This window comes from Vigna umbellata, chromosome 6 (assembly GCF_029865625.1).
Source record: "Vigna umbellata cultivar VRB3 chromosome 6, Vumbellata_1.0, whole genome shotgun sequence".
Taxonomy (NCBI): Eukaryota; Viridiplantae; Streptophyta; class Magnoliopsida; order Fabales; family Fabaceae; genus Vigna; species Vigna umbellata.
The window spans coordinates 20389696-20404345 of record NC_142170.1 but is presented as its reverse complement, the minus strand read 5'-3'; the positions used below and the strand labels follow the sequence as shown (position 1 = coordinate 20404345).

Below are 14650 nucleotides of genomic sequence, written 5' to 3'. Positions count from 1 at the left end.
GGAGGATGACTGGAACTGTTAAAGAAAGTATCAGTACACAAACAAGTATCACTTGTCTCCAATCTTGCACCACCTTTGCGTTGTCTAGGGCATCATCCTTTTCTATTCTAATGTCCATGTTTCCTTCCTTATTTTCCAAAGAGTCTATTAAGTCACTTAAATGTGATGTATGTTAACTTGCAAAACATCATCGCGCCATATCTTCCTAGTAATACAAAGAATGTCCATCCTTTTGATTTAGTTCATTGTGACGTTTGGGGGCCTACATTAAAACTATAGTAAATCTAATGCTAAGTGGTTTGTCATGTTTATTGATGGTTGTACCCATGTTATATGGATTTTTCTCATGAAAGGAAAATATGAAGTATTTACTCTATTTGTTATATTCTTCCATATAGTAAAAACACAATTTAGGAAGTCAATTAAATGTGTACGTTCTGGTAATGGGAGGGAATGTGTAACCCATGAGATGTTTAAATTCCTTTCTGAAAATTGTGTTGTTCCTGCATTTACATGTGTGAATACACCATAACAAAATGACATTGCTGAAAGAAAAAATAAGCATCTTCTTGAGGTGGCATGGACATATTTTTCAAATGAGTGTCCGTAAATCATAATAGGGAGAAACTATCTTCACTGGTGCCTGTTTTATTAATCGATTAATCTCTTGAGTCATAGATGGTCTGACTCCATTGAATCTTGTATGAAAGGGATGTGTTTGTCCATATTCATAGTCAGTTCTTTGGAAAATTAGATCCTAGAGCTATTAAATGCATATTTGTTTTGGTTATGCATCTAATAAAAAGGGATATCATTGTTACCGTTCGAGTTGAAAGATTTTTACCTCCATGAATGTTACTTTTGATGAAACTAAGACTTTTTTTATACATTGTCAACTTTAGGGTGAAAGTTCTTTTGAAGTTGAGTCTTTTGAATCTCTGAGTTATTTTGTCCCTTTCATACAAGAATCGTCTCATACTAATACTACTCTTGGTACTCGTTATACTTCTCCTGGAAAATCTTGTATGGATATCTCTAAAGCTACTTCTTTTAAGGGCGTCTTTGTTCTCGAGTTAGGATCAACTTCAGAAATTAGTCGTGTTGCTGAAGTTACTCTTAACAAGGACATCTTTGTTCTTGAGTCAGAGACAATTCCAGAAATTAGTCGTCGAGATAATTTCTCTCATAATATTGGAGCAGACAAAAGTAACCTAACCTGATCTAAGAACAACAATAATCATCTAACTGGGGGTAAGTGATCCTTATTCTAAAACCCTTGAACCTCGTGAAAATTCCTTGACTATTGATTGTGAACTTGACCTTGATGACTTGCCCATTGCTTTTAGAAAAGGACCTCGGTCTTGTACCAAGTATCCTTTTTCTGATTTTGTGACTACTAAAACCATATCTATGCAGCACCCGGGTTTCCTCTGTCATTGATGCAATTATAGTCCCTACGTCAGTTCAAGAAGCATTGAAGGATGAGGATTGGGTTCAAGCCATGAATGAAGGGATGAATGTCTTTGAAAAGAACCAAGCATGGGAAATTGTTGACAAGCCATTGGATGAAAGGGCAATAGGATGTATATGGCTTTATAATGTAAAGTATAAATCTGATGGCACATTAGAACGTTACACTTAATAAAGATACACAAGAATATTAGAATGAATTTGAGAGAGTGACTTCCCTTCTCTTAGGATTTCATATTTATAATAACTCTAAGCCACCACATACAATGAGAGGGAAAATTAGGGAATTTGAAGAGAGACACCTAGGAACTAGTTTTGGCACATAGCACCTTACAATAAAACCTATTAAAGACTATTTATTTTAACACTTCCTCTTACTGTAGAGCATACAAATTGTATGTACCAAGCTTGAAACAAATAAATTCAATTTGAGGATCCCTTAAGGTTTTTGTTAATACATATGCTAATTGATTATTTGAGCCAACAAAATTTGTGTAGATTTCCTTTGACAACTTTTCTCAAATAAAGTCACCATCAGTTTCAGTGTTTTTAATCCTCTCATGGAACATTGGATTCGAGGCCATGTGGAGGGTAGGCTGATTATCACAATTCATATTTATCAGCTGCATGTCACAAAAGTCTAATTCTTGTAAGAATTGTTTTACCCATACAAGCTCACATGTAAGGGAGGGCATTGCTTTATACTCAGCTTTGACAAATGATCGAGCAATAAGATTTTGTTAATTGCTTTTCGAAGAGATACCATTTCCTTCTGACAACACACAATATCCTATCATAAGCGTCTATCTATAAGAGAACTAATCCAATCAACATTACAATAGCCAACAATTTGGTTATTCCCTTTATCTTCATAAAGAAGTCCTTATTTTGGAGCCTTTTTGAGATATCTTAGAATACAAATGATAGCATTTGAGTGATCAATGTAAGGATTTTGCATGAATTGATTCACAACACCAACTGCAAAGGACATATCTGGTATAGTAATAGTGAGAATATGCTATTTTCTTAAGTAGTATGGATATATTGAGAATAATTTTTTATCGTAACAATATGCTATTTACAATTACACCAGTAAGAGTTAAAATAAACTATGCTTATATACATAAACAAGTTTCAATTGGAAATTATTGGAGCTTTAGAATACAAGATTGCCTTTAACTTTCTTATATCATAATGTATAATTTACTTAGGTAGAGACCTAGTGTTATATAATATAAATATAGAGATATATTTTCTTTTAAAGCTTTAGTTGAAGTTGCAAATGCACTAATTTATGTTCTTCTAGTACTTTGCCAATATCTATTAGGAATTTTAATGGATGGTGGCAGAAAGATGAAGTATTATCTTCCTCTATAAATTTGTGGCATGTAACGCTAAGGATGTTGATGATGGATTGTTATGTGGTGCAGATTATGATGAAGATAATATTTCAAACTTCATTGTTAGTTATGCTGTTAGCATTCCTAATTTAGCGGTGAGGAACTTCTCATGAATACTACTGGTAAATGTCCGTGATGCTGTATTATAATGTTATGTGCTTTTGCCTTTATTATATTTGTCATTTTTGGATATTGAAGCAGAACGATTGGCCCCAAAAGTGGGATACCAGATGACCACTATTCTAATATTATATATATATATATATATATATATATATATATATATATATATATATTAAAGAATGAATTTATAAGCTTAAAAACATAAAACCTGTTAGAAAGTGAGTTTAAAGCCTAACTCAACTCCACAAAACTGGCTTGTAAGGTGAGGTTTGCACCCACTTATAAACTATGAATTGACCTTATCTCTAGTCGATGTGGGACTTCCAACACACCCCCTTCACGCCGAGGTATAGACATCTCGTGCGTGATTGTAGAAATTGGGTGGGCCGATAGCGGTCCGATAGCGGGTGGAATAGAAACAGAAATGCCCACTTAGAACTCGCTAGAATAGACTTTAACCTGGCTCTGATACCATGTTAGAAAGTGAGTTTAAAGCCTAACTCACTTATAAGGTGAGGTTTGCACCTACTTATAAACTTTGAATTGACCTTATCTCTAATCGATGTGGGACTTCCAACAAAATCTAAGTTATCAAATTATAATTTTGTAAGTCTTAATAATACTTGTTGAAATAAGAGGGACATAGGCTGAATCCCTAATCTGTTTTGAATTCATAGGGTTTTATATCTATAAATAGGAAAATCCAGAGATATGGACCTAAGCTCATTATATTTATCTCTCCCCCTTAAGTTGGTGCATATAAATCATATGTACCAAGCATTTTACAAATATAATTAGTTCTTAGTCCCTAGATAGGGTTTTAAGCAATTGTTTAAGCCAAATAAGCTCACAAATATTTGAGGTTATAACTCTATGTTCTCTTCCACACTAGATCTTGCTACAATATTCTCTTTGTTGTTCTTTCAAGAAATTAAATTATCACCAATGAAGACACTATATTCGGAAGTGGATCTCCTTTTAGAAAGAGAGCCTGCCCAATCAACATTTGAATAACATATAATTCTAGCATGACTATTTTATCCATATAAGAAACCTTTCTAGCAGAACCTTAGATGGATTTCAATATACAAATGACGACATTCCAATGATTTGTACATGGATAATTAAGAAATTAACACACCAATTGGAAAACAAATGTTAGGATGAGTAACTGTTAGATAATTAAATATTCTAACTAATCTTATATAATTCTTAGGATTTCAGAGTGGCTCCCCTTAATTAGGTAGAAGTTTGGCATTGGGATACATGGGTGTGTCACTAGGCTTTAAATTCATTGACCTAGTTTTCTCCAAAATATCCAATGCATAGTTTCTCTGAGAAATAAAAATTTCACTTTTCAATTGTGCTACCTTAGTCTCCAAGTAATATTTGAGTTTGCCAAGGTCTTTGGTTTGATAGTGGTCACAAAGGGTTGCTTTACCTTTGAGATGCCATAGCGACCTTTACATGTAATCACAATATCATCAACATATATTATTAGATAGATACACCCAATGCTTGAGTGACAAAAATATTGAATGATCTGCCTCACTTCGAGTTATACCGAATTGTTGAACTACAATGCTAAATTTGCTAAACCAAGCCCTAGGAGACTGCTTGAGGGCATATTAAAATATGCGGAGATGACTTACCAATTTAAAAGACTCTCCTCCCTTAGCAACAAACTGGAGGTTGCTCAAATATTGATTTCTTCTCGTACATCATCATTTAGAAAAACATTTTGGACATTCAATTGATATAGAGGCCAATGTTGAAGAGTACCCATGACTATGAATAAGCGATCAAAGGTCATTTTTACAACTGGAGAAAAAGTGTCAACCTAGTCCAATAAAAAAATTTGTGTATAACCTTTGGTTACTAGGCGAGCTTTGAGACGATCAATAGTATCATGAAAACCAGCCTTGATAGCAAAAGTTCACCAATAACTAAGAACACATTTCCCAAAAGGTAAAGGAATGAGTTTCCAAGTTACACAATTTATAAGAGCACTTATTTCATCAAGCATGGTTTGACACCAACCAGGGCAAGTTAAGGTATCACCTACAAATTTTGGAATTGTAACATAGGAAATATGTGAAAGAAAATTATAAAGAGATAGAGATAACATATGATAACTCATAGCATTATTATGAAGAGAGGGCTTACGGGTAACTCATAGGCCAAGATAGTTGGAGTCAGTGTGGTGAACAAATGATGTACTTGTGTGTGCAATAGAAGTAGTGGAACTAGAATTTTGACTATCTTTGTGCCCTTTTGAGAAATTTGTTGAAGATAGTATAGGTTGTCCTAATCTTTGAGAATCTTTGAAGGTACACGTCACATGGCTTTCACTTAAATGCCTTAAAGGCTAGCTTAAGAGAGAGGTCTTTGCTTATACTACTTGATTGAACAACATTCGCCGAGGCAAAACATATGCTTGTTTCCAATTGGGACTAAATCTTCTCCTTTTACAACAAAAAAGGAACAATAACCCAAAAAAACATAAAATCACAATAAACATATATTAAAAACTGAATTTGAACTAAAAACTAATAGGAAGACATAATAAAATAAAAATAAGTGTACAAATGTAGGTCAAAACAAAGTAGGGTCAAAAGTTGTCTCCTATTTATAATTTTTTTTCTATCACAAGTTGTCTCCTTCCTATTGTTTTTTTATATCCTGTGTCTTCAATTACTGTTTCTAAAAATGTAAATGTAACATGTCTCTCACAAACTAGTTTCGTAAGTTTGAGTTAGATTGAAATCTAAATTTTAAGAAGTATATATTTTTTAAACTTCTGTGAAGAAAACTATAGTTTAAGTTTTAATAGTATGCTGTTTCATTCCTATCTCATGTAACTTATTTAGGAATCAGATCATACAAAAAATTATTTTTAAATTGTGTCCAACAAATTCCATAAAGTTAGAAGTCCTATAATAAGTCTGTAATGATGTGATGTGATTGATATTTCGTGTTGTTTGGTAATATTGAAGGTTGAGGACATCATGGCAAAAGTCAATAATTTGCATGAATTACTAGAAGTCTTGCTTTCATCGTCATCATATGAAAAGCTTATTTTGCATTGCTGTGGTTTAGACCAGGTATACCTCTTTTTATTCATCCTTATATTGTGGGCATCACTTAACTTGAAAAACGTTAATCATAAGGAAGGAAGAGAAGAAAAAAAAGATAGAACGAAAATGATAACCTGATCAGTATTGAGAGCCTTTTCAGAGCACTCAAACCTGTTTCAATGCATCCATCCCATGGGTAAACATATTCCAACACGAAATATGATCTGTTTATTATTCACTCCAATTGCACAAAATATTATTAAATCAATTTATTTACTAAAGTTTTCTCCAATTCTCTTGAGAGCCTTTTCAGAGCACTCAACTTTTTCAATGCATCCATCCATGGCTAAACGTATTCCAAAATTGAACAAATATAAACAGTAATCTGTTTATTACTCACTCCAATTGCTCAAAATATTATTAAATCAATTTATTTACTAAAGTTTTCTCCAATTCTTTTTATTCTCTCCCACAATAATTGGTGTTTTTTTCTTCTTCCTTTTCAATCACTAAATTTTGGATCATAAACATCCTAATTAGATAGGGAAATAATTCAAAATACAAAGAAGAATAAATGCTCAGAGATCGTCTTAGATACTCTAAAATATTCTAAAATAATATTTTAGATGTTTTTATGTTTCTAACAGTATTGGTAATGCAAAAGTATTTTTATTTAGCCAACTAATTTTCTACATCTCTAATAGCATTCATCCTACTCAGAAAATATTTTAGATCTGACTATTAGAGAGAGTGAGATAACAAAGAAAATACTTCCTACACCAGAAAGCGATGGTGAGAGTTGTTCTGCCGGAATGGGGTCAGACTATGATCACCATGATAGCCAGAATGAGCATTTTATATTGGTTAAGAAAGTAGAACTGCTAGGTTTCATTGATGAGGAGAGTATCACAGGGGCTCAAGGGTTTTTGAAGTGGAGAACACTGTACACTGGTTCAATAGACCAAATTTAGTACGGAAGGATCAACTATACACTGGTTCAATAGATTGAAACAAACAGAAACCTCTTTCACATGGGAAATATTTAAAGTAACATTGATTGCAAGGTTTGGTGGAAGAAAGTTTGAAAATCCATGGGATGTTGGTTGAAATAGGAAGTGTAGAGGTCTTCATAGAGCTCATTTCTGTCCTCTCAAGCGAGGAAACTGCATGAAAGGCAATACTTTGGGTTATTCATATACAACAACTTAACTCGCAATTGCATTTTTATTAATTTTTTTGCCTTTCATTTTTTAATGCAGGTGGGCGATGCTCTAGATATTGTTGAACAAATGTGTGATGCTGGCTTTAACTTGTCAACTGACGTGTTACAATTCATATTACAAATCTGCGAGGAATCTTTTGAATATATTTGGGTATAATTCATCTTCCTTACATGTCATCTATTTCTTCTTTTTGATAATGTACCCAATGATCTATTCATCTCTTCTCACAACATAATAAAATTTTGGTAATAGATTCCCAAGCAGTCAATGTTGAGTATGCGTTAATTTGCAGAACTATTTTGTTTTTTAAGGTCCGTAGGTCTCAAAAGACAGACGATAATCCAAAACTACCTTGTGCAGACGTTTCGTTGACATTAGACATAGACATGTGCACTCAGAGGCATCATAGAAATTAATAGCTACTGAATGCTTTGAAACTAAACTAAGTATTTTTTTTTTTCAATTGATTGAAACTTGTCTTTCACAAGTAGTATGCATGAGTTTACAAATAATATTTGCTCTCTGTAAATTAAGCCCTTACAGAAATTATTTATCAAGCACATTTTGAATCATTTATACAATATGTCTAACATAATGAAACAATAAATCACCAAGGGCTCTAGTAACAAGTCATTATAAAATATTAGTAAACTAATTTCTTAAAACGATGTCTAGATGTACTATTGTATTGATGCTATTATTTTATTATATCATGATTATAAAATTTATATGTAGCAAACATGTAATGCATATGAATAATATAAAAAGAAACGATAATTAGAAATCAAACATCATTTTGAAGTGCATAATAATTATTTTCATGATGGTCTATTTTCATGATTTAACCCTTTACCTAGTAAGAAAACGGCTTTGTTTGCAATAAATCCATGCAAATGTCAATTTCTTTTAATTGAAATTTGGAACAGGTAAACTTCTTATTTGTTTTTCTTATAATTATCATTCTAGTGTGTTTAATATGCTCACTCACTTTATTTGCCTTCGAATTTGAGATGAATGATTTTTGATAGTTTTTTGTTTTTCTCCTTACAATAGCTGGGATTATTTCACTAATGTTGTTTTGGAATATGTTGAATAAAAGAATGTGAATAGTATGATGCTTATTTAAACTTCTTAATCTAAATAATGTAATCTGTTGAATATAGTGAAAAACTATATTTGAATTAATCTCCCTTGTGTAAAATACACACATAGGGTGCTCTATTTATAATAAAAGAAATATGGGCTAAGCCCAAAATACAAATGAGAAATAATAACAAACTAACTAAAAGATAAAATATATAATATATCTAACATAATCCATAAATGCACCCAAATAAAACTTGTAACTCATGAAAAGGCATGAGAGAGATAGGTCAAAGTGTATATGTAAATAGCTTAAGGGGACAACTCATGAACAAGCTAACTTGGCTAAACAGAACTGAAACTTAAGCTATGTAAATGGCATAGCTTGTATATAATATAAAATATAAAACATAATACAGATATATATATAGCAAGTGAGTAGCCATTGCGTAATTTTAAAATAATTGGTCATGGAGTCTCTAATACCACCTTACACTTTTCAACTTAAATGGCTTAAGATTCAAGGGTGAATTTGTAGTTAATTATAATGAAAATGGATTGTTCTGTCCACAACATTAGTTCCCAATTATCATAAAATTTTACCCTTTTTGTTGGTCAATTATCTAAAATGATGATGTTGGTTACAAATGAAGAACTAATGTTTTACAATACCTTTGTCAAAGACTAAGCGATATGCACAACATAAGATAGGAAAAAAAGGTTATTGGACAAGAAAATTATTCTTCATGCATAGATGGGAATTACATCATGGACTTCATTGTGCCCTTTTTGTATTTTCATGCAATTTCATTCTTAAAGTTAAGAAGTCTTCAATATTTTTATATTTCAGTAGAGCTTAATTCCTTTATGTGGAAATTGATTGTGTCATAATTTTTAATTGTTTTAAACCTTTATTCTTCATATTGTACTGATAACTTTCTTTTCTTCCATGCTTGACTAAAAAATCAAGGTACATCGAATCTGTTCAATAATATGTCGCTATCATTTGGAGTTGAATGGTGAAATATGCAGGTGCTTGGTACACTTTTGTGTGAGGATAAAAGATGTAAGTTGGATCTTTTATGTTTATATGGGTGCATGGGTATGTTGATTCAGAAGAAAATATAGTAATAAGCTTTAGTATGATATAAGTGTTTTGTTAGAAGTTATTAGAAGATTCTAGACATCTATTTGCAATCTTTACTTTAGGGTTAAAGTTCTCTATATATAGCGTCTGATGTGCAGTTTCAAATCAATGAATTATATGAAATCTCTTATTCAGATTAATCTTTTCAAGATGTCCGTTTCCTGAAACATGGTTTTTGTAAAGTCGTATAAAAGCTGAGGAAATTCTATTCCTTGGTGTATAGTTTTTATGTTAACAGAGTTATTGAATTACATTGTGAGAATTGATCTCATAATCAATTAACTTGAAATAGAGACGTGTTTGGGCGAATGTTTGCAGCATTGATTTTGGTTAAAGTTATTTCGAAGAGGTTTATATTTTAATTTTTTTACCTTGAAAGCTAGTATGTTTCAAAGTGTAAATTTTTCAACCTATCACAAAAGCACTTTTTATGGATTTTGTTCAATTCAAGGGGGTTTTGATAGTTCCCATTGTGAAGTCAAACATGCATGCTTGAAAGTTGTTGGATATTGTTAAGATAATATTAGATATTGTTAGTTACAATATGATGTGTATTTAGGCCTAGCCCATATTTTCCTATATGATTCTTCATTATAAATACATTACCTTAATGTATATTTTCTACACAAGGAGAATTAATCATATACCTAGTCTTTTATTATTTTCCCAAAAGTAAAACTGATGAACATTATTGGTTGAAATCACTTGAACAAATGCTCTAGGGTACAAATCAAGGTGTATTTTGTAACAGAGTGGGATTTTCTATATAAGTAGGAAGTTTGCTAACACTCACCAACTTGATTTTTGAAAGCAGTAAATGACTACAATTATTTAAAAATACGCCCAATGTGTAGCTTGTGGATGTACTTCTTCAAAAGAACAAGCCGGTGTATGCTAGCAAATGCATGTGTATATGTGCCTCTCTCTCCATTATATATATATATATATATATAGTTAAAAGAAATAGAAAGAAAAAAGAAAAGGAATCATAGTAGATAGGAATTCAAACTGTCGGTCTCATATTGGTGTCAACGTGTCAAGTATGCAGCAAACTTATTTTGTATTTACTTTCTTGATGCAGTTTGAAGGCGCATACAAAATAATTGGTGACTTAGAGGAAATGAATGTTAAACTTACGGCAAACATGTTCAATGCTATAATGGCAGGATATTTTCGAGAGGTGACATTCCTGAATTTTTAGGATAGGTTTATCAGTCAAACATGCAACCATTTTGCCAACTATATTTTAATGTTTGGCATTAATATCAATTGCAATATGTTGCTATTTTTATCTTTTTCAACAATAAGTGAAAATAGCCTTCTGACACACATGGACTTATTATCTTATATGCATATACTATTTTTGAACTTTTTTCTCTTCATTATTGAAAATAGTATTGAATTTGTTTCAAATAATGCAATCTTTTTTAACCATTTTGTTGTTTTGTAGAAGAATATCAGTGCTGGGTTAAGGGTCCTGAAACACATGCTAGGTGCCAATGTAGACCCTGATTCTCAGACTTTCAGCTATTTGATTAACAATTGTGAAACGGAAGAGGATATAATGAAGGTACCTTAAGCTTAATGTAATGATAGTAATACTTGGCTCGTAATTGAGCATAAACTCTTATATTGATGTCAATTTATTAATTTTTGTCTAGTGTTCTTGTGAAATGGTTGTAACTTTTGACATTGGCAGTCTCCAATGTTATTTGCCTTCTAAAAATTAAATGTTATATTCAACGATAGCTTACCTTTAGAATGAAATCATGAATCCATAACATGATAGTTTTGTCAGAAAACCACAAGAACTATCTCGGAAATGACTAGGAATACTGTTTGGGAAACACTGCCCTGCCCACTTGGAGCCCTTCTCATTAAATAGCCATTAGAAGTTTTCAATAGAGATCATTTGTTTTCCCTTAAATTTATCCTCAAAGAGAAAGAGTCCATCAACTTCCCTACCACTCGCAATCATTGATAGGAATGAGAAGAGGTGGATAGTTTACGAAAGAAGAAAGAAGACTAACTAGCTTTAGTGACCTAACTGTCTATAACAGTTAGGGAAGGGCGGGAAAAACAGTTGTATAAATAGTTGTTAGTTTGTTTGGAGGGGGGACTTTTGGAGACTTTAGTACTAACAGGCCTTTGACCTGTGGAAGGGGTTAGGCCCTTGTATCTTGAGTGTATAGACCATTCTTCTGTTAAACAATTTAAATCCTTTGTGAGTTTTTTCACATAAATAAGACTGTTGAGTAATTGTGGAACATGTAAAACATCCTTTAATACAATAGACGAGTCCAAAATTATATTCCCAGAGCCGCATATAAGTATATCTTGACCGTTCACAACTATAATAAGTTGTTCTCTATTTGTTTTACCATATGAGTCTAAGGACACACGAAAAGGTGTCATGTTTAGTTGCTCCTGAATCAAGAATTCAAATACCTTGAGACAAATGACCAACCGTATTGAGACAAATAAGGAAAATAAGGAAACAATATACTAAAAAATAATCTAGAAGATTCTACAAATATTTTCTCTAATTAGGAAGATTCTATAGATATTTTTTTTTTAATTAAGAAGATTTTATAGATATTTTCTCTAATTACAACACATTTATTGAAAATGTATACTTTAGAGGGTATTTTTTTTATTGACATTGTTAGGATATTTATCCTATTTTATCATCATTATAGTGTGTCAAGGGTTACCCTATTTATCATGATTATATTGTGCCTAGGATTACCCTATTTATCACGATTATATTGTGTCTAGGGTTACCCTATTTATCATGTACTTGTATATCAATTTATTCTTATAAGCCCTCTAGAATTATTTTACAGTTTCAATCTTAAGTTGGTATCAGAGCGCGTCGATCCTGCTCTGGTTTCTGTCTCGTAATATATATCTGTCTGGCGCCACAGTTCTTCGTCGCCCGCCACCGTCCGCTGCTACCCGCCGCCGGCCACCATCCACCGCCGGCCACCGTCGTCCATCGCCGGCCACCGTCGCCGCCGGCCACTGTCGTCCATCACTGTCACAGTTTCCTTCATCTAAACCCTTAGTGTTTTCTTGTTCCTCGCTAGTACTATTTGTCTTCTTCAGAAATGGCGTCTGGCAGTACTCTTTCCTTCTCTGGAAGTCCATCAATTACCTCCTAGAAGCTAAATGGAAAAAATTATCTATCATGGTCTACTGCCGTTGAAATGTGGTTCCTTGGCCAAGGGCATTATGACCACCTTGAGCGAGATGGAAGCCATGTGCCTACTGAAAAAGCTGATAAGTGGAAACAAGCAGATTTCCAGTTGTGTGCCCTGTTATGGCAATCAGTGGAACCCAAACTTCTTTTATCTTTGAGGGCTTTCAAAACTTGTCACTCCTTTTGGAAGAAAGCCCAAAGCATTTATGCCAACGATATTCAACGTCTCTATGACACTACGAACAAGCTTGCATCTCTTAAAATGGCAGACCATGATATGGTGTCCTTCATGGCTGAAGCCCAATCTGCTGTCGAAAAACTTAGGATGTTTTTGGAAGTAGATCCATTAGAGGATATAAAAAAGAAACTAGACAAATGTTACATGGTGTTGATCCTTCATGCCCTACATCTCGATTTTGATCATCTCAGAGATCAACTTCTAACTAGTCATGAGGTCCCCTCTATGGAAACATTGACCACTCGCCTTCTGCGTGTCCGGTATCTCAAACTCAAGAGGCGCATGAACTAGTGGAATCATCTGTCATGGTTGCCACACGAGGAAGAGGAGGATGTGACACTAGAGGAGGAGGACGAGGAGGTCGGGGACGTCCTCAATGCACATACTGTAAAAGGATGGGTCATACTCAAGAGAATTGCTACTCCTTACATGGTTTCCCTTCCAAAACCGCCAATATTTCGAAGACTGAAACTTCCACTTCTATGTTTTCTGAGGATGAATATCAAGAGTATTTAAGGTTAAAGTCTAAAAGCTTGACACAACCATCTCAATCTCCCAATACATCAACAGCCTGCGTTTCTCAATCTATGGAAGGTCAAAATTCATGGGTAATTGACTCAGGTGCTTCTGATCACATCTCTGGTAATACCTCTTTGTTCTCATCTATTTCCTTTCAAGAAAAACCTCATTTCATAACCCTTGCAAATGGATCTAAAACTTCTTCCAAAGGAGTCGGTCATGTTTCTATCCCTGCCTCAAATGTGTCTTCTTAGGCTATTCTTGACTTCTTAAAGGATATCGGTGTTACTCTCCTGAAACTAAGAAGTATTACATGTCTGCCAATGTCACATTCTTTGAACAGACTCCTTACTTCTCTCCATTTGTTCAGGATGTTTATATCCTCCAGCAGGTCCTTCCTATTCCAATGGCTGAGTCAAATAGCTCCGCTGTCTCTGTCATTCCAAGTCTTGATCACAATCCTTCTACACCTGTTTCTCCACATACTGTGATCATCCCACACAGGGCCCCAATGGATAGTCCACCTCCCCAAGACAATGGTGAATCTCCTACTTCAGATTCTTCTCCCTCGTCACCTCCTCCCATGCCTCCTGGTGCAAATGATTCAGCATGGCCTATTGCCCTTAGAAAAGGTACTCGTTCCACTCGAAACCCTCATCCCATTTATAATTTTCTAAGCTATCATCGATTGTTGCCCTCCTATTTTTCTCTTTTATCCTCAGTGTCCTCTGTTGTTATACCCAAGAATGTGAAAGAAGCACTTGATCATCCTGGATGGCGACAAACTATGATTGCAAAAATGCAGGTTCTTGACCACAATAATACTTGGGAGCTGGTGCCCCTTCCCCTAGGAAAAAAGGCGGTTGGTTGTCGATGGGTGTATGCAATTAAAGTTGGCCCTGATGGTGAAATTGATCGGCTCAAAACTCGACTTGTTGCAAAAAGTTACACTCAGGTTTATGGTCTTGATTATTGTGACACTTTCTCTCATGTAGCCAAGATAACTACTATTCGTCTCTTCTTTGCCATGGCAACCATTCGTCACTGGCCACTTCATCAATTGGATATCAAGAATATCTTCCTACATGGTGATCTTGAGGAAGAAGTTTATATGGATTGTTGCTTAGGGGGAGTCTGGTATGGTATGCAAATTGCATCGATCTCTATA

General features: G+C 33.8%; 1 protein-coding gene across 1 annotated transcript in view; it reads left to right on the top strand.

Annotated features, from left to right (window-relative positions):
• Nucleotides 1-14650, top strand: part of LOC124820224 (pentatricopeptide repeat-containing protein At4g04790, mitochondrial-like) — a 39526-nt gene that overhangs the window by 13045 nt on the left and 11831 nt on the right. The window contains exons 7-12 of the mRNA XM_088092505.1: nucleotides 2901-2965; nucleotides 5990-6097; nucleotides 7330-7443; nucleotides 9347-9442; nucleotides 10605-10703; nucleotides 10974-11093. Coding sequence (XP_087948631.1) covers nucleotides 2901-2965; nucleotides 5990-6097; nucleotides 7330-7443; nucleotides 9347-9442; nucleotides 10605-10703; nucleotides 10974-11093 — 602 coding nt within the window. The remainder of the gene's footprint in view (nucleotides 1-2900; nucleotides 2966-5989; nucleotides 6098-7329; nucleotides 7444-9346; nucleotides 9443-10604; nucleotides 10704-10973; nucleotides 11094-14650) is intronic.